The sequence below is a fragment of the Chaetomium fimeti genome (genome assembly GCF_033439085.1).
Source record: "Chaetomium fimeti strain CBS 168.71 chromosome Unknown B0H64scaffold_9, whole genome shotgun sequence".
Taxonomy (NCBI): domain Eukaryota; kingdom Fungi; phylum Ascomycota; class Sordariomycetes; order Sordariales; family Chaetomiaceae; genus Chaetomium; species Chaetomium fimeti.
Window position 1 is genome coordinate 765,761 of NW_026944337.1, and position 23,629 is coordinate 789,389.

Genomic DNA, 23,629 nt, shown 5'->3' on the forward strand with positions numbered 1-23,629 from the left:
AAAATTCAATATTGGAACTCTGGACGGTTGCATCATCGCCTCCATCCGTCCCCCTCCTCTCATTAGCCAAGGGACTTCTCAACACCCTCACCTCCTTTCAGCCCTTGCACTAACCCCGGCCCACCCTCGGACAACGGTCTGCTTTCCGGATTGGTCAGTATCAGTGGGCTTTTCGCATCTCGGGACCACGGCTTAGAAGCCGACCTTCACGACCAGCTCCCAAGATCAATACCACCTGGTTGATGATAAACCCAACGACATCCAGGCCTGATCGACATCCTCATGCATGAATTGGGTCCAAGATCAGCAGAGAGACATTCACCTCTTGTATCACCATCGCCAACCCATTCCCGGCAACCACCTCCCCAAGTTGAACTCACGACTCCTTGTCGTTGACCATAACCTTCCTCCACCATCTTTCAACATCTCTTCCTGCTGTTGACAGTTGATTGACGACAACGGCACCATCAAACTCATTCCTCGAGGACCTCACGACCATCCCCGCGGTCCATTGTTGACCACCCCCCCTCTTCCCCTGTGAACTAACCATCGCCTTCCGATCTCAGCTTGTTCCGACACCCTGACTCTCTCCATTCACCTCTCCCTCCTCTAAAATCCCTCTCCTTTACTCAGGCTTGCTGCCCACAAGATACCTTCACGCTCACTCCTACATCACTCCCCTAACCCCCCCCCTCAACTCCGCCGCATCCATACCTTAGCACATTGATACCCAGAGCAACCGCCGCAATGCACGCGTCCAGGCTCTCTAACGACATCACCCGCAAGTCCTTCTGGGCCCAGCGGCTTCAAGCCGTCGAAGCCGCCCCAGATGCGCCCCTCTTCTTCGACAAGATCGACGGCACCCCCTCCACCCACCGCCCCGCCGCCGTCGGGCAGGAGGGGTACGCCCGCACCAAGGCCGTCATGGCCGTGGACACGGGCAACCTCCAGGAAGCTGCCTCGATGCACAATCTCTCCGAGGACATCGTCGTCCTCGCCGCATGGGCCGTCCTTCTGCGGTCCTACGCCGGCGAAGACGGGCCGGTCAGCTTCGGCGTCTGTCTCGATCGTGAGCAGGCTGCCTGGCTGTCGACCATGGCCATGACTGGCGATGATGGCCTTGTCGCCGTCATGCGCGCCGCCGAGCAGGACATGAAGTTGACCATGGGCCACACCCTGCCGTTCCACTCGCTGGGAGCGTTTGCGGAGGGCACTGGGTTTGGCACCGTTGCGACCGCCGTCCATCTCCACTCCAGGAAGCCGAGGTTTCCTGAGATGCACTTCCCCGTAAGTTTGATGCAATCCTGACCGGCCGGAGATCGGTGACTGACTGGTCCCATCATAGTCCTTGGCCACGGCGTTTGTCAACGTTGCAGAGGGCACGATGGTGCATGTGCACCTGTCCTTCCGCCGGGACGCCATGTCTGGCGAGCGGGCGCAGAGCGTTGTTGACAACTTCGCTCATGTGCTCAACACCTTGACGATCAAACTTCGCACGGTTGGCCGTATTGACGCCGACGACCTGCTCATCAAGTCGATCGACACCACTAGCCGCAACGAGTACAATCGCATTGTCCAATTCAGCGCTCCGCTGCCCCTGAAGCTTGACGACTGCGTCCACGATCTCATTCTCGCCAAGTGCGCGCAGCCAGAAAACGCGGGCAGGATTGCTGTCGCCGCATGGGATGGAAGCTTCACCTACGCCCAGCTTGCTCAGGAAGCTTTCCGCCTTGCCGGTGCCATCGCCGGCGCGGCCCACCAAGTCCATGCCCGGGCCCACGGGAAGCAACTTTTCGTCCCCTTTTACTTGACCAAGTCGAAGTGGACGCCAGTTGCCCTTCTCGCCATCTTCGTTGCTGGAGGTGCCTGCGTTCCCCTTGAGCCCAGTCATCCCGCGGCCCGCCGCAACGACATCTTGGGTCAGCTCCAGGCCCCGATCGTTCTAACCAACACGGCCCTCCACCAAACCCTCGCCAAAAGTCTCGACCAGCAAACGCCCGTCCGCCACCTCATTTGCGTCGACGCTGAACACGATCCCGCGGCCGCCGCCCCCCTCCCCCAGGTCCAGCCGGACAACCTCTGCTACGTCATCTTCACCAGTGGTAGCACAGGCTCTCCCAAGGGTGTCAAGTGGGAACACAGCACGCTTGCCACCAGCGTTTGGGAGCACGGCCGCGAGTTCCACATGAACGACCGTACCAGGGTCCTTCAGTTTGCCTCTCATGTATTTGACGTTTCCGTGGTCGAGCTTATCACGCCTCTTGTCCACGGCGGCTGCATGGTCATTCCGTCGGACAATGACCGTATTGAGCCGAAGAGGCTGACCAAGTTCATGGAGAGCATGGGCGTCAACTGCGCATTGTTTGCCGCCTCTTTTGCCCGCCTCCTGAACCCAGCGTCTCTCCCGACCCTCCGAACCCTCATTCTCGGAGGCGAGTCCATAGGCCAGGAAAACATCGACAAGTGGACGCCGGCGTTGGACCGTTTCATCATCGGTTACGGTTCTGCTGAGACCTGCATCAACTGCGCAAAGAACGAGTTCTCCGTCAAGACCCAGGCCAAGAAGCCCTGGAAGGAGTCTCTCGGGCACGCTATCGGTGGGCGCATGCTCATTGCGGACCGCTATGACAGCGACAGGCTCGCCCCGATCGGCGCTGTTGGTGAAATCATCGTTGAGGGGCCCATCCTCGCTCAAGGGTATTTGAATGACGAGGCCAAGACAGCCAAATCGTTCATTCAGAACCCAGCTTGGGTTCGCAAGACACACTTCTACCCGGCCAATTCCAAGCGCCGTTTCTACCGGACCGGTGATCTGGGTCGCCAGGCCATGGATGGATCCATCGCTTTCGCTGGCAGAGCCGACTTCCAGGTCAAGATCCGTGGTCAGCGCATGGAACTGGACGAGGTCCGTTTTCACGTTGTGAAGGCGACGCCCTCGGCCGTCGATGTGCACGTCGATGTCATTACCCCGGTAGGAGACAAGGTTCTTGCCGCTTTCCTTTCTTTCGGGACCACCAGCGATCTTGAACAAGGTGTTCAGATCCACTCCATTGACGAGACCCAAGCAGCTGCACTGCGCAGCATGAAAGACGCCCTTCGTGGCAATCTCCCCGCAGCGGCGGTTCCCAGCTTCTTCATCCCGGTCGCCAGCCTCCCCTACCTGGTTTCCGGGAAGGTCGACCGCAGGCGGCTACTTGACTTTGCCAACAAGTCAACTATTAAGGAGCTCTCCTCCTACTCCAACTTCAAAGCCCGATCTACTCCCGCCGCTGCCGCCGCTACCGCTGCCCCCGTGGCGAAGATGGAGGCCGTGACCCCTTCCACCCCCCTCACCGAGAATGAGAAAATCCTCGTCACCTGCTGCAGGGAAGTTCTAAAGTCTCCAACATTCGGACCCGATGACAACTTTTTGATGTCTGGCGGCGACTCGATATCGGCAATCAAGGTGGCATCAGCTGCTCGTGACCGTGGGATCAGCGTCACCGTTGCTGAGATCTTCAACGCCTCGACCATTCGCGCCTTGGCCCAGGCAGCTCCCCGGGCGGAAACCTCGTCTGGCGATGAGGAGATCGACATCCCTGTCGCCCTCAGCCTGCTCCCAAGTGATTTGGTCGACGAAATCGTTATGGACGTGAAGTCCCGAAGCGCGCCAACTGACAAGGTCCTGGACGTGTATCCTTGCACTCCGCTGCAGGGAGCCCTCATCACCGCCTCTACCATGCGCATCGACGCCTACATCGCCCGCCACACCCTCAAGCTCCCTGCCTCCGTCGACATCACCCGCTTCAAGGCCGCCTGGGCCGCGGTCATCCGCCGCCACGATATTCTCAGGACTCGCATCTTCGAGGGCCAGCACGGCGCTGTTCAGGTCGTTTACGACTCCGAGCTAGCTTGGCACACCGGATCCGATCTGGAAGCGTACTGCGAGAAAGACAGGTCCCTTCCCATGAGCTATGGTGACAATCTCGTCAGACTAGGCCTCGTCGGTAGAACATTCATGTTCACCATCCATCATTCTCTCTTCGACGGGTGGTCAATCACCCGCTTGTTTGAGGATGTGGAGCGGGAGTATGCCGGTCTCGAGGCTCTCGAAATTCAGCAACACAACTTGTACATCCGGCACCTGTCTCAGCTCGATGTGGAGGCACCAAAGGAGTTCTGGGCTGCCAAGTTGGCATCGGACGCTGGATTGGCTGCCAGCCACTTCCCTCAGTCTATCGGCTCGGCTTACACTCCGGTGCCGGATTGCGAGGTCAAGATGAAGTTGGCGGTGGCAGACAACACCAAGTCCGAGTTCACCATGCCAACGCGCATTCGTGCCGCTTGGGCTCTTCTCGTGGGCCGTTACATCGACTCGCAGGACGTTGTGTTCGGCGAAACCTTCTCTGGCCGTTCCTCGAACTTGAAGAACGTCGGATCGATTGCTGGCCCGACCATCTCAAGCGCGCCCGTTCGTATCACCTGGGACAAGACCGAGTCTATCGACGCCCTTCTCCGGCGCGTCCAGAGTGACCTGCTTCAATTCGACGCTTACGGGCACATCGGCATCCAGGCCATTTCGCAACTCAGCTCGTCGGCTGCTGAGGCTTGCCAGTTCCAGCACCTGGTCGTTATCCAGCCGAAGCGGTCATCCCTGTTGTCGGAGAGGGATGAGAAGCTGAAGTCACAGATCGGGTTCCAAAACGTGTCTCTGGACCTGAGAGGCTACCACAGCTATGCCCTCAACATGGACTTCACGCTGGAGGACGACGGTGTCACGGTTACAACCACTTTCGACTCTTCCGTCTTCAACAAGCAGCAGATCCAGCACTTGCAGGCGCAGTTCGGCCATGTGCTGAACCAAGTCTGCCGTGCCCAAGACCTCACAAAGCAGGCCATTGGCGGCATTGACTACGCCTCGAAGAAGGATAGGGAAGTGCAGATCAAGAGCAACCGCCGCCACAAGATGCAATACGAACAAACAACCCTGCTTCAGGCCCTGGAGCGCCATGTCGCCAACCAGCCAACGGCGCCCGCCGTTTACGCCTGGGATGGTTCGCTGAACTATCGCGAGCTGGACCGTGGCACGACTGCGCTTGCCAACCACCTCACCGCGCTCGGGGTTCGGAAGGGTGACTATGTCCCCTACTGTTTCCCCAAGTCCGTGTGGGCCACCGTCTCCATCTTGGGCGCCATCAAGATCGGCGCCATTGCCGTCGCTCTCGAGCCCTCGTATCCGGACTCCAGCATCCTGAAGGTGCTCTCCCTCGTGAGGCCGAAGGTGGTGCTCTGCGCCCCTACATTCTTCTCGAGGATCAAGTCCATGGGTTTCCGGCCGTTTGCTGTCGAGGAGAACTCCATCCGCAGCATCTCCCAGAGGGCGGTCAAGAAGCGCTACTCCGTCCAGCCCACCGATGTTGCTTTTGTTGTGTTCACCTCCGGGTCTACTGGAGAACCCAAGGGCATCGTCCTGGAGCACGGCGCTGTCGCCATCATGGGGAAGCAGAATGGTGAGGTGATGGCCATTGACAACAACTCCCGGATTTTACAGTTCTCCGCGTACGTCTTCGACGTCAGCATCGGAGACCTCGCAATTTCCCTTTACTGGGGCGCTTGCCTCTGTGTCGCGTCAGACCACGACCGGATGAACAACCTCGCCTCCGCCATCAACAACCTCCGCGTCAACCGCGCCTGGCTGACACCTACGGTTGCTTCCTTGATCTCCCCTGCCGAGTGCCCGAACTTGGCGTGGCTCTCGGTCGGTGGCGAACAATTGACCCGAGCATGCAAAGACGTCTGGGAAGGCGTTCCTCTTGTCAATGTATATGGCCCGGCTGAAGTCACCAACTTGGGAACCGCGGTGAAGGTCTCGCGCGATCTGCCTATCACCAACATTGGCCACGCCAACGGCATCCGCGTTTGGGTTTGCGAGTCTGGCAACCCCAGGCAGCTTGCCCCCATCGGATGCATTGGCGAGGTCGTGTTTGAGGGACCCAATACAAGCCGAGGATACCTCAACAACGCCAAGCTGACCGACGCCGCGTTCCTCCAGATCCCCTCCTGGGTTCCCGGAGAGAGCTCCCAGAAGGCACGCATGTACCGCACTGGTGACCTTGCCCGGATGAACGCCGATGGTTCCATCGACTTCCAAGGCCGCAGGGACACGCAGATCAAGCTCCGAGGCCAACGCCTCGAAATTACGGCCATCGAGACCGCGCTCCAAGCATCGATCGACGAGCCGGCCGAGCTTGCCATCGATGTGCTCGATCGCACCAGCGCCGGCCGCGATGCATTCCTCATCGCTTTCCTCCATCTCCCCCAGAGACTCCCCGCTCAGGCTGACCCTGCGGCAGGTATCTTCTCCGAAATGGACATCAAGGCTCTGGTCGCCGACATCCGGTCGAGGTTGGCCCAGACTCTCCCGCCGCATATGGTCCCGACCTTGTTCATTCCCCTGAGTAGACTTCCCAAGTTGGTGTCAGGGAAGATCGACAGGAAGACCCTTCGCCTCGCAGTTGCCAAGTTGACCGATGAGGCGATGGGCGCTTACAAGTCGGACCAGCGCGCCGAGAAGCGGCAACCTTCGACCCAGGAGGAGTCCGTGATGCAGAAGCTGTGGGCCAACGTGCTCCGTCTTCGTGAGGCCGAGATTAGTGTTGATGACAACTTTGTTACCCTTGGGGGTGACTCCATCACTGCCATCAAGATCGTGGCTCAGGCGAGGGCGCAGGGAATCACCGTCTCCGTTGCCGCCATCTTCCAGCATGGCACCATTGCCAGCCTGTGTGGTTCGATGGCGAAGGCGACGAAGATTACCGAGGCGGTTGCTTCCGCACCCCGCCCGAAGTTCCAGCACCCGCAACTCGCGGATATCGCCCTCCAATGTGGTATCCCCGAGGAAGACATCGAGGACATCTTCCCCACCACGGCCCTCCAAGACGGCATGATGATGCTCACGGAAAAGAATCCCACGGCATACATCGCCCACCATATCATGCATTTGCCCAGCTGGGTCGATATCTCAGTCTTCTGCCGCGCTTGGCAGGCCGTCGCCGATGAGAACGCCATCATGAGAACAAGGATTGTTCCCGCCGGGCTGCAGGTTGCCCTCCACGCCGCTCCCATCCAATGGGCCACCCCGCGGTCGAATGACTTGAACGCCTACATCCAGGGCCTTCGCCAGCAGAAGATGGGTTTCGGAACCGCGTTGACGCAGCACGCCATCCTTCAGAACCCCACCCGCTTCGTCTTCACGGCTCATCACTCCGTGTACGACGGCTGGTCGATGGGTCTGCTTGGCGATGCCGTCACCCGGGCATACAAGAAGCTCGCTGGCATGCCGACTTCCCCGAGCAAGGATCAGGGCACCAAGATCAACTTCCACGCTTTCGTTGACTACATCGGGACCATCGACAAGACCGAGGCGAGCGAGTTCTGGCGCAGCCAGCTCGAAGGTGCTGACCCGGCCGCCTTCCCCCCCTCGTTGCCCTCCTCTTACCAGCCACTCGCCAACGCCCTTCTCGAGAAGAAGATCTCCTTCCCGAGAATGCAGAAGTCCACCTCGACCACCTCCACCCTCATCCGCGCCGCTTGGGCCCTCCTCATCTCGGCCTACTCCGGCTCCCATTCCGACGTCGTCTTTGGTGCCTCGGTCACCGGCCGCAGTGCCCCCCTGGACGGCGTCCTCTCTCTGGTTGGGCCTACCCTGGCGACCGTCCCATTCCGAGTCCCCCTGAAGTGGAATGAGTCGGTCAAGACCCTTCTAGACCGGGTTCAAATGCAATCGTTTGCTATGCTCGAGTACGAGCAGTACGGACTGCAGAACATCAAGAAGTCGGCGCCTTCAGCTGCGGCCGCCTGTGACTTCCAGAGTCTCTTGGTGGTGCACACCGAGTTTGACGGTTCCAGTCCCAAGGACCGGCTGACCTGGAGCTCAGAGCGCGCAACCTCCGACTTCTTGACCAACGCTCTCACCCTCGAGTGCCAGCCCATGGGCTCGCAGATGTTGTTGACTGCTTCCTACGACTCCTCTATCATGGACGAGAGACAGATGACACGGATGCTGACCACATTCGACCACATCTTGCGACAGCTGTGCCAGGGCGAGTTCAACAAGAACCTCCGCCTCGAGGACATCGACACCGTCAGCCCCGGCGACCGCGCTGAGATTGCCGGCATCACCAAGGCGCTTTCTCCCCTCATCAATGATCGCGTCCACGACATGTTTGCGCGGCAAGCCACCGCCACTCCGAATGCCCTTGCGGTATCCGCGTGGGATGGAGATCTCACATACCGCGCCTTGGACGACTTGTCCACCACGCTCGCCCGTCACCTCATTTCCCTCGGTGTCGGCCCGGAGTGCTTTGTGCCTTTCGCTTTTGAGAAGTCCAAGTGGGTTCCGGTGACTCAGATGGCTATTCTTAAGGCTGGCGGTGCGTGTGTTCCCGTCGATCCCTCGCAGCCGTTGGACCGTCTCCAAAGCATCATCGGCACCCTCGACGCCAAGGTTGTCGTGACATCCGCCCTGCACGCCAACCTTTTGGTGTCTTGCAGCCGGGTCCAGCACTTTGTTGCGGTCTCCCAGGAGATGGTTGAGCGTCTTCCGCAGCATGGTAGCGCCGCCATCAACCCCCAGACATCGCCTAGCTCGGCTTGCTACGCCATCTTCACCAGCGGCAGCACCGGCACCCCCAAGGGTGTTGTCTGGGAGCACGCTACCCTGTGCAGCAGCATGGCTGAGCACGGTGTTGCGTTCAACTACTCAACCGAGACCCGCGTCCTGCAGTTCTCGTCCCACACCTTCGACGTCAGCGTCTCGGAGCTACTGACCACCCTCGTCTTTGGCGGCTGCATCTGCATCCCCGACGACTTCACCCGCCTGAACGGCATCGCCGGCTTCATGAATGAGAAGCGCGTCAACTGGACCTTCTTCGCGCCGTCCTTCGCCCGTCTCATGGACCCGGCCACCGTTCCCGGCCTCAAGACCATCGTCCTCGGCGGCGAGGCGCCCGGCAAGGATAACATTGAGCGGTGGTCCGGCCGCCCGGGGCTCGAGCTGATCGTGACCTACGGCCCGGCTGAAAGCTGCATCTACTGCGCCAAGAACAGCGTCCGTGGCCCGCAGATCGACGGCAGCATCGGCCGCTCTATCGGCGGTATGATGTGGGTTGCCGACCTCGGTCGCCCGACAGAGCTCGCCCCGATCGGCTCGGTGGGTGAGATTGTTGTTGAGGGTAGCATCCTCGCGAGGGGCTATCTCAACGACGAGGCCAAGACAGCTGCGTCGTTCCGCCCGATGCCCGCCAAGTGGGCTAATGGCCGCAGCTCCCGGGTGTATTACACCGGTGATCTCGGTCGGGTCAACTCGGACGGCACGATCAGCTGCCTGGGGCGGAGGGATGACCAGGTTAAGATCCGTGGTCAACGCGTCGAGCTTCCTGACATCGAATACCACCTCCGCAAGGACGAGCGCGTTCACCAGGCGCTTGTTCTTTACCCCCGCTCAGGCCCCTGCGCCAACCACCTGGTTGGAATACTGTCCATGGTGCAGGACAAGCCTTCCATTGGGCCCGCTTCCTCGACCGACATCACGATCGCCAACCCCGAGGATTGGGTCCGGATCCCGGATGTTCAGGACACCCTCTCCCAGAAGGTCCCGGTTTACATGATCCCCGCTATCTGGATTGTGCTCAACTCCATCCCCCTCATGCCCGCCTCTCAGAAGGTCAACAAGAAGATGGTCAGCGAGTGGACCAAAGCCATGGATCACGCCACCTACGAGAAGATCGCCAGCCGTTCTGCGGGTGGTAGCTCGGATGAGCTCCCCGCGATGAACACTGCCCTGGAAGAGCAGGTGCGCAACATCTGGAGCGACATCCTCAACGTCGGCCAGAAGACGATCGGGCCGAACACCTCGTTCCTGAGACTCGGAGGCGATTCGATCTCTGCCATGCAGGTCGTCACCAAGTGCAGGAATGAAGGCGTCATGGTCACTGTTCAGGACCTCCTGAAGGCCAAGACTATCGCGGAGTTCTGCGAGCGGGCTGCGCTCTCGACGGGCCAAACCGCAACCAGCAAGCTCGTGGAGGAGCCCGAGTCCGAGACCCCCTTCGCTTTGTCTCCCATCCAGGAGTGGTTCATGACGCTCGCGCCCAATGCACCGAACCACTTCAACCAGAGCCATCTTCTTCGGTTCACCGAAGACGTGGACTTTGGCAAGCTGCAGGGTGCTCTCATCGCCATTGCTCAGCGACACCCCATGCTCCGCGCACGGTACGAACAGGTCGGCGGAAACTGGCAACAATACATCTCCTCTGATGCTACCAGCTCGGTTCAATGCCGCCAGTTCCGGTCCATCTGGACGATGCAAAAGGTCATCGAGTACGCGTCCGATGCCCAGGCCAGCCTAGATATTACCAAGGGCCCGCTCATGGCCGCCGACTTGTATGAGATGACCGACGGCACAGCAGTGCTTTTTATCACTTGCCATCACATGGCTATTGACCTCGTGTCTTGGAGGGTCGTTCTCCAGGAGCTGGAGGAGATCCTGCGGACCGGGAGCATCACTTCAACTCAGAAGTCTCTTAGTTTCCGCACTTGGTGCAAGCTTCTGGAGGAGCGTGCCAATTCCGTGACCGGCGTCTTGGATGTCCCCGCGCAGGATTTCGACTTCTGGGGCATCAGCAATGCCGACAACACGGCTGCTCACATTGTGGAGCAAACCTTCACGCTGGACGACCAGACTACCGAGCTGCTGATGGGCCGCTCCAACGAGGCCTTCAACACCGAGCCCCTCGATCTCCTCTTGACGGCCGTCGCCCACTCCTTCAACCAGGTCTTCCGCTCGGTTCGGAGCCCAGTCGCCATCTTCAACGAGGGCCATGGACGTGAGCCATGGAGGGCTGACATCGACCTGTCGTCTACGGTTGGCTGGTTCACTTCGATGTGCCCCATCCTTCTGTCCGACCACAAGGACGGCGTGCTCCGCTCCCTCAAAGAGGTGAAGGACATCCGCCGCCGGATTCCCGAGAAGGGTCTGCCTTTCTTCACGTCCTACGCCCAGAACGCTACCACTGGAGTCGAGATCACCTTCAACTACTTTGGTCTTTTCCAGGCCTTCGAGCGACAGGGTGCGCTGCTCAACCGCATGAGCTGGGCCCCTTTCCACGCCCCATCGGACTCTGCTGCTGACGTGCCGCGGTTCTCCATCTTCGACGTTTCCGCTGGTGTCGAGAACGGTGTTATGGCCATGAACTTTGGCTTCAACAACAAAATCAAGCACCGCCACCTCGTCCAGCAGTGGGTTGAGGCGTGCTCGGATACCCTGCTCGACCTGGTTCAAGCCACTAGCCAGCAGAGGGAGACGTCGCTTACCCTCGCCGACTTCCCTCACTTCCGGACTACCTACGATGAGCTGTCGGCGCTCCTAGAGAAGACTCTACCGGCTGCGGGTGTCGCCCCGGCCAATGTTCAGGATATCTACGCCTGCTCGCCCATGCAAACTGCACTGTTGGTCAGCCAGGCCATGGACCCCACGCTTTACGCCGTCCGCTACGTCTGGGAGGTTGTCCCCAAGTTAGCCCAGCCTATCTCGACCGACAAGCTCATCGCAGCTTGGAAGAAGACGGTCAAGCAACACCCCATGCTCCGCACCGTCTTTGTCCAAGCCGGCTCCTCCATCGACGGCAAGACCACTTCGGCTTACACGCAGGTGGTTCTCAAGAACTTCGAGCCCAACGTCCTCATCTGCGAGGATGCCTCCACTTTCCCGCTCAGCCGCCCGGAGCACCACATCTCCAACGGCCCGCCACACCACGTCGTCCTCTCCCAAGAACCCTCCGGCAAGGTGCTAGTCCAGCTCGACATCAGCCACACGCTAATCGACGGGTCATCCGTCAACGCCCTGCTCGACACGCTCGTCAGGGCCTACGACGGCGCCCCCATCGCCGCCACCTCCCCAGACGCCTACGGCAGCTACATCAGCTTCCTGGGCAAGCAAGACCTGGACTCGTCCCGCCAGTTCTGGAAGACCTACCTCAGCGGCGCCGAGCCGTGTCATTTCCCCACCCTGACGGCGGCGGCACCCTCGTCCCAACCCCGCCAGCTCGTCCACCTCGACTTCTCGTACCCCAACCCGACCAAGCTGCACTCCCTCTGCGCCCAGGCCGAGACTACCGCCGCTAGTGTGTACAAGCTGGCTTGGGCGCTGGTACTGCGCGTCTACACGGGCAACAACGCACCGTGCTTTGGCTACCTGGCTTCGGGACGCGATCTGCCCATTGAGGGGATTGAGGAGGCGGTTGGGCCGTTTATCAACATGTTGGTGTGCATGGTGTCGTTGGAAGATGATGACAGCGAAGTTGGGGCAGCGCTGAAGACGGCACATGCGGATTATGTGAACTGCTTGTCGCATCAGCTTTGCTCGCTCGCTGAGATCCAGCGGGGCTTGGGGCTGGGTGGTGATCGGTTGTTTAACACGGTGATGTCGGTTCAGAGGCTGGCGCCGCCGGGGACGAGTGCGTCGACGGTGGAGTTCCAGCCGGTGCATGTCGAGGATCCGAGTGAGGTGAGTTTGTGTTAGCGAGGGTTTGGTGGTGTTTGGATGAAGGCTAACTCGGTTCAGTTTGACATCGCTCTCAATATCGGGGACTCGCCGGACTTTGTCGACATCAACTTGACCTACAGCACTGGCGTCATTTCGGCGCTCCAGGCAAAGGGCCTTGCCTCGACCTTTGCGCTGGCCATCGACAGCGTTCTGGATTCCATGTCCAAGCCCATCAAGGCGGTCGGAGTCCTCACTCCCGAGGACAACCAGCAGATCCTTAGCTGGAACAGCACTGCCATCACGGCCGCTGTCCCCGCGCAATGTGACCAGCTCATCAGCCTCCATCTTGCCACCAAGGGAGGCATGCCTGCTGTTTCCGGCTGGGACTTGTCCCTGACCTACTCCGAGTTGGATACCCTTGCCAGCACCGTGGCGCGTCATCTCGTCTCGGAGTACTCTGTTGGTCCCAACACCATCGTTCCTTTCTGCTTTGAGAAGAGTGCCTGGACGATTGTCACTATGCTCGGCATCATGAAGGCTGGAGCGGCCTTTGTTCCTTTGGACGCCAAGCACCCCATCGACCGCTTGGTGAGCATTGTCAAGCGGGTCCAGGCACCCCTGGTTATCTGCTCAGAGCAGCATGAGAACATTGGTCTTGACATCGGCGGGAACCTCACCATGCCTTACCTACTCGTCGGGTCCCGCAGCATCAGCACGATACAGGCATCCAGCCGGTCCAGCCTCCCCCCAGTCTCTCGCCGGAGCCCCTCAGACTTGGCATACTGCCTATTCACCAGCGGCAGCACTGGAGAGCCCAAGGGTGTGCTCATCCAGCACGAGGCGCTTTGCAGTGGCGCGACCATGCATGGCAGAGCCTTCAACTACACTGCCCAGGCACGCACTTTGCAGTTCGCCTCGTACGGATTTGACGCCTCCATCACCGAAATCCTCACCACGCTCGTCATGGGCGGCTGTGTCTGCGTTCCCTCCGAAGAGCAGCGCATGGACAAAGACAAGCTTATGGACTACATCAACGCCCAGAACGTCAACCACGCTCTCCTTACCCCCTCGGTTCTCGCACTCATGGACCCTGCCCGGGTGCCGTCCATTACCACCCTCCTACTTGGCGGTGAGGCTGCCGGATACCAACTCATCGACAAGTGGCGTGCGCCCACACGCCGCGTCCTCATCGCCTACGGCCCCACGGAGTGCACCGTCATCTGCGCCGGGCACGACGTGACCGATCCTGCTACCCTCCGCCCTGGCAAGAGCTCCATCGGCAACAGCGTGGGCAGCGTCGCCTGGATCGGCGATGCCCGCGACCACAACAAATTGGTCCCCATCGGCGCTATCGGAGAGCTCCTCGTCGAAGGTCCGATTTTGGCTCGCGGCTATCTCGACGATGAAGCCAAGACCAAGGCGGCGTTTGTCAAGCCAGCCTGGGCGGGCGGATACCGTCGCATGTATCGCACCGGCGATCTTGTCCGCTACCAGGAGGATGGTACCATGGAGTACCTCGGCCGTCGTGACAACCAGGTCAAGCTTCGTGGTCAGCGTCTCGAGTTGGGCGAGATTGAGGAGCATTTGATCAAGCACCCCGAGGTTCAGCAGGGCTCAGTTCTCTTGATCAAAGAGGGCGTGTGCGCAAACAAGCTTGTGGCTGTGATGACGCTCAAGGCGTCGTCTGCCTTTAAGGTGGCCGGCCGGCTGTCGTTGGCGTCGGACCCTGTCGATGGACTCGACGTCTTGGCTAGTGACTACGTCTCCTCCACCACCACCGCCGTTAGTCAGGATATTGCCAGTGTGCTGCCGTCCTTCATGGTTCCTTCGTGCTGGATCGTCGCTAGCCAACTGCCTCTGATGGCTTCCGGCAAGACCGACCGCCGCTTCCTGACCAACTGCGTCAACAACATGGGCCAGGAGGTGTACCAGCTTTGCACTGGCCTGGGCTTAGAGGCCTCTGCCGCCGACGAGGAGGACCTGACAGCCGTGGAGAAGACCCTGCGCCAGGTTTGGAGTGCGGTTCTCAATGTCCCGGAGCAATCCATCAACCCCTCCGCCGGCTCGTTTGTCAAGATGGGTGGTGACTCCATCAGCGCCATGGAAGTTGTTGCCCAGGCTCGTGGCAAGGGTATCCCGCTTCTCATCGAGCAGCTCCTCAAAGCCAAGTCCGTCAAGAAGCTAGCTGCCAATTTCGACAACCTCGATTTGGCCCCGGCACAACCTTCCACAACCGGGGAGACCTCCATGGTGGCGACGACCAGCAGCGCCCAGGACGAAGAGGAAGCGGAAGACGACAACATCACCATGTTTGGCCTATCCCCCATCCAGCGCATGTTCACCCGCCTCTCGCCTGGCGAGAACCACTTCAACCAGAGCTTCCTTCTCAAGGTCTCAACCGACAAGGCACGCCTCTCCGAGGATCAGGTTGGGCAAGCTCTGAATGTCGTGGTTAAGCGCCACGCCATGCTTAGGGCTCGCTTCCAGAAGCTGGGGCGCACCTTCAAGCAGTGGATCGAGCCCGTGGTGGAGGACTCGTACATCTTCCGCTCTTGGGACATGCCGGCTTCCGTTGAGTTCTCGGCTGAGGCCGTCGAGCAGATTCGCGAGACTCAGCAGTCGCTGGATCTCGAGAACGGTCCGGTCTTTGCCGGCGACTTACTCAACATTGGTGATGAGCAGTACCTCTTCCTGACTGCCCACCATCTCGTCATCGACCTTGTCTCGTGGCGCGTCGTCATCAAGGATCTCGAGGATTTCCTTGTCGGAGGGGCCATCTCGGCTTATCGCAGCTTGTCGTTCGAGAAGTGGTGCGGACTGCTCAACACCCACCGCAAGACCTTGACCGGAACCGCGACAGTCCCCTTCGAGGTCGCCAGCCCAGACTACAAGTACTGGGGCATGGCTGGCAAGCCCAACTACGCCAAGGACTTTGAACACCACCAATTTGTGCTCCCAAGGAACACTTCGGAGTTGCTTTTGGGACCTTGCAATGACCCCCATGGGACCGAGTCTCTTGACCTGTTCTTCGCCGCAGCCATGCACTCTTTTGCCGCAACCTTCCAAGACCGAGACATCCCGCCAATTTACAACGAGGGCCACGGCCGTGAGCCCTGGGATCCCTCTGTCGACCTCTCCCGCACTGTCGGTTGGTTCACCACCATTGCTCCCGTCTGGGTCGACAGCCGCCGTTGCAACAAGGACATTTCGGAATATGTCAAGCAAGTCAAGGATGTGCGCCGCAACACGCCCCACAAGGGCTTCTCGTACTTCAGCTCGCTTGATCTGGAACGCAAGCCATTCAGCATCGAGGTGTCTTTCAATTACTTCGGGTCTTTCCAGCAACTCGAACGCAAGGATGCTCTGCTCAAGCAAGTCCACTTCCGCAACCTCGAGATCGACTCCTTCGAAGTCAGCGAGAAGCACAAGAAGTTCTCCCTCATTGATATCAACGCCGAATCGGAGAACAACCAACTGGTCTTCACCTTCAATTTCAACAAGACCATGAGTCGCCGTGATGATGTCGAGCGCTGGATCGGCAACTATCAGAAGAGCCTTGAGCACATGGCTCGGGTTCTTGGGTCCCGTGACGCCGACTCCCTTAGTATCGACGGGTTTGAGGTCTCAGAAGGCTTGGGCTTGCAGCTCCCGCAGGATCCCAGCCTGAAGGCGCTCGGGATCGTAGACAGCAACGTGGAGGACATCTACCCCTGCACGCCCTCTCAGCAGGGCATGCTGCTCAGCCAGAGCAAGGACGCCGATATGTACTGGTTCCGATCCGTGTACGAGATTGAGACCAACACCACCACCCCCATCACCCTCAACAAGATGCGGCAGGCCTGGAAGGCCGTCGTCCGTCGCCATCCCGTCTTGCGAACCATCTTTGTGGAACAGGACTCAACTGATGGCCTTTACGACCAGCTCGTCCTCAGGGACTATGAGCCGGATGTCGTTGAGGATGAAGTCGGCGCTTCCATGAGCGATGCTGACCTGGCCGAGGCCCTGAAGATCCAGGTGATCCCCGAGGACATGCTCTGCCGCCGCGCACCCCAACACCAGCTCCGCCTTGTCCGCCAAGCTGGCACCGGCAGAGTCTTCTGCAGCTTCCTTCTCAGCCACGCAATTGCCGACGGTGGCTCCATGGCTATCATCCTCCGGGATTTCAGCACCGCTTGCCAGGCCCTGCCCCTCGACGCCGCAAAGCCCCTGCTCAAGAACTACACCGACTACATCCAGTCCCGGGACGCCGCCGCGGACATCAACTTCTGGAAAACGTCGCTCGAGAGCGTCGATCCCTGCTTCCTACCCACCGAGGAGCAGCCGTTCGCGGAGAAGGTGCTCCACAAGGCGGAGGTGCCCGTCGACAGGATCAACTACGCCAAGATGCAGAGCGCCGCCCGCGAGCTCGGTGTCTCCCTCTTCAGCTTGCTCCAGGTGACCTGGGCATTGACCCTTCGCGAGTATGTCAACTCCGACCGCGATGAGGCCTGCTTCGGCATTGTCACCTCGGGCCGCGACCTGCCGGTCAAGGAGATTGGCGATATTGTTGGCCCGCTAGTCAACATCCTAGTTTCGAGAATCGCTCTGCCCCAGGATCAGACTGTCGCGCAGATTGCGGAGGCCGTTCACGACAACTTCATCGACAGCCTGGCGCATCAGACGTCATCTCTTGCGGAGATTACGCATGAGCTGAGCTCGGGTACTCTCTTCAACACGGGCATGACCCTGCAGAAGGCCATGCCTGGTGGGGAGGATGCCTCGGCCGTGTCATTCCGGCCGATGGGTGGCCAGGATCCTACTGAGGTAAGTTTGGAGTGCATCATAGATCAGTTGTGGGTTGCTAACAAGACAAAGTTTGATCTGGTTGTGCAGGCCCTTGATAATGGGCAAGCTTTGAGGCTGCACATGAGCTACTGGTGCGACAAGATCTCCGACAACCGCGCCAGCAGCATGGCCACCACTTTCGCCTCCATCCTGTCCCAGGTTGTTCAGAACCCAGACATCCAGACTGTGGACCTCCACATGACTTCCGACAAGGATGTCCAACAACTGTGGAACTGGAACGCGTCGCTCCCGCCCGCCCTTGACCTGCGCATTGAGGATATGATTGCTCAGCGCACGGCCGAGAACCCAGACCAGGAAGCCCTTTGGTCTACCCAGGATGTCCTGACCTACGGGCAGCTCGATCTCCTGTCGAGCAGAATTTCTCAGGGCTTCCTCGCGGACGTCGAGCGCGAAGAGGTTGTGCCGCTCTGCTTCGAGAAGTCCGTCTGGATTGTCGTGGCCATGCTTGCCGTTCTCAAGTCAGGGGCCACGGTTGTGCTTATGGATCCTTCTCATCCGCTTGAGCGCCTCCGATCCATCACCAACACCGTGAAGGCTAAGCGGATCCTGGCTTCTCCTTCTCAGGCTGACATGTGCCTCAACCGTCTCGGCCTGCCTACCGTCGCCATCTCCGGAGACATGTTCAACCGCCGATCTGGTGTCCCCGGCTCCGCACCGAGGTCCTTCATGACAAAGCGGACCATGAAGTCGAGCTCTGATGCGGCTTATGTCGTCTTCACCAGTGGTTCCACTGGCACTCCCAAGGGTTCTGTCACCGAGCACCGGTCTTTCTGCACTGCGACACAGGGTTATCACCAGGCCATCGGTCAACTGCCTGGCGAGAGGGTCCTGCAGTTCGCTTCCTACAGCTTCGACGCCAGCTTTCTGGAGATTCTTGGTTCACTCATGGTTGGTGCCACCGTCTGTGTCCCGACCGAGGACGAGAGGTCCGACCAGCTCGTCTCTTTCATCAACCGGTCTGCGACCACTTTCGCGGTCATCACGCCCACCGTCGCCTCTCTTCTGGAACCCAAAGCCGTTCCCACCCTTGCTTGCCTCGCGCTTTGCGGCGAGCCCATGACCACCTCGCACATTGCTACTTGGTCCAACAAGATTCGTCTTGTCAACGCTTTCGGGCCAAGCGAGTGCTGTGTCGGCAGCGCCGCCAACTCTTTCGTTACGGAGCAGTCCAGCCCCAAGTGCATCGGCAAGGCAGTTTCCTGCTGTTACTGGGTGGTTCACCCGCGGAACCACAACCGTCTGGCCCGCATCGGTAGCGTTGGCGAGCTCCTCATCGAGGGCCACATTCTCGCCCGGCACTACCTCAATGAGCCGGTCAAGACCAAGGACGCCTTCATCACCAACCCCGAGTGGGCCACGCCGGGCCGCGCCACCAGACTTTACAAGACTGGCGACTTGGTCTACCAGAACCCCGACGGTACGTTCCAGTACGTCGGAAGGAAAGACACTCAGGCCAAGATCCACGGCCAGAGGCTCGAGTTCGGCGATATCGAGCAGGCCTTTAGGGAAGTGGTTTCCGGCACGGAGAACGTCGTTGCCGAGATTGCACAGGAAGGCCACCTCGTAGTCTTCTTTTCAGCCAAGAACACCAACCTCGACAATTTCGACGTCTCCGCAACCAAAGCGAAGTTGGCCGAGAAGATCCCCGCCTACATGGTGCCGTCGGTCATCATGCCCCTGGAGCAGATCCCGCTCATGCCTTCCGGCAAGGTTGACCGCAAGAAACTGAAGACTCTCGGAGCCAACATGCCCGTCCAGCAGGAGAACAGAGCTGGCCGCCTGCCCACGAGCGAGATGGAAATCGCCCTCGCAGCCCTCTGGAAGGACGTCATGAAGTCAGCCCCCGCTCGCATCATGGCCGACGATAGCTTCTTCCACGTCGGCGGAGATTCTTACACAGCCATGAAGCTAGTCACCGCAGCCCGTGCCAGTGGCATTTCCCTGAACGTCGCCGCCATCATGAAGACACCCAAGCTCTCTGACATGGCAAAGAAAGCGACGCACATGGCCGCTGCCAACCTCACCCCCCGTCGATGCCGAGGCCACTGCCCCGTTCAGCATGATCCAGTGGACCTCGGAAGTTGAGGATGAGGTCACCCGGCAGTGTGACGTCTCGGCCGAAACCATCGAGGATGTTTACCCCTGCACACCTCTGCAAGAAGGCCTCTTTGTACTCTCGGTCAGGCAGGCTGGAGCATATGTTGCTCGCCACTGCTACCAGCTTCCGCGCAGCCTGGACCTCGCCCAGTACAAGAGCGCTTGGAACACCGTCTACGAGGCCAACGCCATCCTCCGAACTCACATCGTGCAACTCGAGAACGCCGGCGGCAACAGGAAGCGCGGGGGTCTCTACCAAGCCGTCATCAACAAGCCCCTTGTCTGGCAACGCGCGAGCTCACTCGACGAGTTCGCAACAACCCGCCCCGTTTCCCTCGGCGGGCCCCTGGCCGAGTTCGCCATCGTGGAGAACCCGTCGACCCGGTACCTCGTACTTACAATGCACCATGCGGCCTACGACGCCGCCTCCTTGGGCATGCTCCTCGCGGACGTCGAGAGCGTCTACACGGGCAACTCCCTCCCCACCAAACCGCCCTTCCGCGAGTTCATCCACCAACTCCAAACCACCCCCGCCGAACAAACCCGCACCTTCTGGTCGCACTACCTCGACGGCGCCCAACCGCCCACCTTCCCCGCCATCCCAAGCGGCTACGTGCCTTCGGCCGACAGCACCTTCGAATCCGACCTCACCCTCCCCAGCACCCCCTCCAAAACCTTCACCACCGCCACCCTGATCCGCGTCGCCTGGGCCATGGTTCTCGCCCAGCACGCCTCGCAAACCGACATCGTTTTCGGCGAGACCCTGTCCGGGCGCAACGGCACCGACGACGCCAACACCAACCACTTGAGCGCGGCGGAGATGCAGGGCCCCATGATCACGACCCTTCCCGTGCGCTGCACGCTCGAGGCGGGGAACGACGTGGAGAACGTGCTGGCGCGCATGCAGGCGGCGCTGGTGGACATGATCCCGCACCAGCACGCGGGGATCCAGACGATCCGGCTGGCGAGCAAGAGCGCGGCGGCCGCGTGTAACTTTGCGTGCTCGGTGACGATTGCGCCGGAGTCGTCCGCGCCGCTGAGCTTGGGGTTGGGGATCGTGCCCGTGGAGGTGGGCCCGCCGCCTGCGATGAGCTATCCGCTGGCGGTGCAGTTTATTCTGGCCGATGGGGGACGGTTGAAGGTGTCGGTTTATCACGACAGGAGGTTGGTGGATAGGGGGCAGGTGCAGAAGATGGTGGGGAAGTTTGAGAATGTGCTGGAACAGTTGTGTTCTGGGGAAAAGACGACGGTGGGGGAGATTGAGGTGGATGTGGTGGTGTCTGGTGGCTTCACGCCCGCTGGTGTCGATGGCGGGTTGAGGCATGATGTGTTGGGGGTGTTGAATGAGGAGATTGAGGATCTGTTGGACGAGATCTCGTCGCAGGAGTTGAGCAAGCCGAGCACGGCGACGTCGTGCTCGGAGGTGATGGTGGCGGCGGGAGACTTGGAGCAGAGTATGAAGGAGTTGTGGGCGGATATCCTGGGGATGCAGGTGGATGAGATTTCGGCTACCGACAATTTCTTCCATCTCGGCGGCGACTCGATTGCCTCGATGCGGCTTGCTACAGCTGCCGAGCGGAAACAGATCAAGGTCAATGTCTCCGACATCTTCCAGCATCCCACTCTGGAGGAGCTGTGCGAGTTCGCGCAGGCTCAGGCGAACGTTGCCACTCAGGAGGACGACACTATCGTACAGCCCGTGTTCCAGGACGAGTATCAAGCGTTCGGGGTGATCGATCACCTCGGGCTGGAGCAAGAGGAGGTGGTGGAGACTGTGTGCAGGCAACTCTCGGTCTTCCCTGGCGATGTCGAGGATGTCTACCCAGCAACTGACTACCAGGCTTGGGCCATTAGCCACGGTCTGATGAGGAGCAGAGGCAACACCAACTACTTCATCTTCCGACTCCACGGCCACCTCGACACATTCCGCCTGGAGCAGGCTTGCAGGAAGATGGTTGCCTCCAACCCCATCCTGCGCACTCTCTTCACGACAATGCGCGGTCAGGTCATGCAGGTTGTCCTGCGCTCGTACCAGATTGAGTTCCTGCGCTATGGCAGTGAGCATTCGGCGGACGACAACTTCATCAACTGGCTTGTTGAGCAGGACACTCAGCGATCGGCTTACCTCTCACAGTCAATCGTCCGCTTCAAGCTGGTGCTGCACGCCGATGGGCACTACGTCCTGATCATGCGCATGTCTCACGCCCAGTACGATGGCATGTGCATGCCGCTGCTCATCCAGGATCTCGAGAAGTGCTACAACGGGCAGGAACCCATGGAACGCCCTTCATTTGGCAAGTTTATCCAGGGCGCTGCCGTTCGGGAAGAGCAGGCTGTTGACTTCTGGGGTAACCTGCTCGAGGGGTCGTCCATGACCGAGATTGTCGAGCACTCGGGCCCATCTCACAAGCACAACGTTGACACGATCCGGACTCGGAACATCGCTCCGATCCCCGTCAACGTGGCGGGCATGTCCCAGGCCACCCTCGTCAAGGCCGCCTGGGCGCTCGTGCTCGCCAAGATGTCCGGCCAGCGAGACATTGTGTTCGGCAACCTCATCTTTGGCCGCAACATGCCCGTTGCTGGCATCGAAGACATTGCCGGCCCTTGCATCAACATCATCCCCGTGCGGGTCGGCGTCAACGCCATGGACAGCATTCACGACCTCCTCGCGCTGGTCCAGGAGCAGCAGATGGCTGCGATGCCACACGAAGGACTCGGTTTCCGTCGCCTGGTCAAGAACTGCACTGACTGGCCGGACTGGACCCGCTTCAGCTCCGTTGTCCAACACCAGCAGCTCGGCCGCGATGGTACGGAGGGCCAGGAGTTCAAGCTGGCGGATAATCTCAAGTGCGAGATGGGTGTTCTCGGCCCTGCCTACGATTCTTCGGATTTGTGGGTTCAGACGACGCCGCACAAGGACTCCTTCAAGGTCGAGATTGGCTCTTGCAGCTCGGTGGTGCAACCCGCCGTCGCCGAGATGCTGCTTGACAAGCTCTGTGCCACTCTCAGCATCTTCGCCTCAATCTCCGCGGGAAGCAGCCCGCACCTGTGGGAGTTGCTGGCTCGGGATGGTGCCCCCCTGATTCCGATCAAGTCATCGATCGTCGAGCAGGTATGGGGCAAGGTCCTTCCCGACGCCGACGCCATCTCCTGGGATACACCGTACTTCGACATCTGGGGTGACGAGATCGCCCCGGCGCGCTTCCTCGAGGAGTACGCCGAGCACGGCCTGCACTTCGACATGGAGGACATCCTGGAGAACCCAACCAAGCAAGCACAAATGATGCTCACCTCGCGCCACCAATCCGACAAGAACCGCGGCCGCAGCCCACGCCCGGCACCGGCGCCAATCCCCACCCGGCCGCGTGCCATCACCCACGACACACTCCAGAGCGCCACCGCCACCACCAACGCGCGCGGCTTCTGGATCCTGGACAACAGCTCCAAAAAGACCAGCCGCGCCAGCAGCAGCCGAGGCAGCCCGATCCCCGGCTCGCCCATGATCTCCTCCCCGCTGGTCGCCTCGCCGCGCATGATGGGCACCGTCCCACCGCGGCGCAAAAACACCATGGGCTTCGCGCCGCCCCTGAGCCGGCGCACCACCGGCCCCTACCCCTCGGCCTACACGCCCACGAGCGCCAACTCCAACTACAGTCTGAGCAGCTCAACCGCGTCATCGACGGCGGGCGGGCCCGTGTCGGGAAGGGGCGCGGTACAAGCCTATGGACGTGATCAAGGGGTGGTGGGATCGACGTGGGCGGAGCGCAACAAGTCGTTCGCGAGCATCAGCCCGCCGCCCACGCCGGGTTCGAGCAACGGGTCGACGGCGTCGACGAGCCCGCGCAGTGCGCTGCGGCCGTTTAAGTTGCCCGAGTATGCGCAGGCTGCTGCGGCGGCGGGGGGTGCCGAGGCGGAGAGGCCGAAATTGAGGAGGAAAAAGGTGAACTCGTTTCCGGTCGGGTTTGGGCAGGGGAGGTGGTGAGTGAGATGTGAGGTGGATGGTCATGACGGGGAGGAAGATATGGGGGGACAACGTGATGCAAAACAAAAAAAAAAAGAAGAAAAAGAAAAGGAAAAAGAAAAAAGAAAGAAAGAAAAAGAGGGAAAAGAATTGAGCGGCACGGAGTTGGGGGTTAGTTTTCTATTTTGGTTGGGTTTGGT

General features: G+C 60.1%; 1 protein-coding gene across 1 annotated transcript; it reads left to right on the top strand.

The window, feature by feature from the left end:
- Positions 1 to 747: 747 nt before the first annotated feature.
- B0H64DRAFT_427161 (non-ribosomal peptide synthetase) lies at positions 748 to 23,457 on the top strand (the record flags this gene model as incomplete). The annotated part of the gene is made up of 39 exons (XM_062805769.1): positions 748 to 1,287; positions 1,346 to 1,498; positions 1,535 to 1,573; positions 1,604 to 1,615; positions 1,649 to 1,672; positions 1,709 to 2,281; positions 2,312 to 2,660; positions 2,697 to 2,752; positions 2,789 to 3,032; positions 3,066 to 3,175; positions 3,212 to 3,310; positions 3,344 to 3,484; positions 3,530 to 3,552; positions 3,592 to 3,805; positions 3,848 to 3,936; positions 3,973 to 4,057; positions 4,100 to 4,170; positions 4,201 to 4,366; positions 4,409 to 4,476; positions 4,510 to 4,609; positions 4,646 to 4,783; positions 4,817 to 4,843; positions 4,874 to 4,915; positions 4,946 to 5,017; positions 5,054 to 5,211; positions 5,254 to 5,263; positions 5,300 to 5,316; positions 5,347 to 5,407; positions 5,441 to 5,494; positions 5,531 to 5,741; positions 5,772 to 5,959; positions 6,008 to 6,021; positions 6,058 to 8,122; positions 8,165 to 12,544; positions 12,602 to 14,914; positions 14,945 to 17,326; positions 17,378 to 19,397; positions 19,450 to 21,644; positions 21,675 to 23,457. 39 exons carry the CDS (start codon positions 748 to 750, stop codon positions 23,448 to 23,450), a joined length of 21,279 nt encoding a protein of 7,092 aa, XP_062655161.1. The 3' UTR covers positions 23,451 to 23,457.
- Between the last annotated feature and the right edge of the window lie 172 nt (positions 23,458 to 23,629).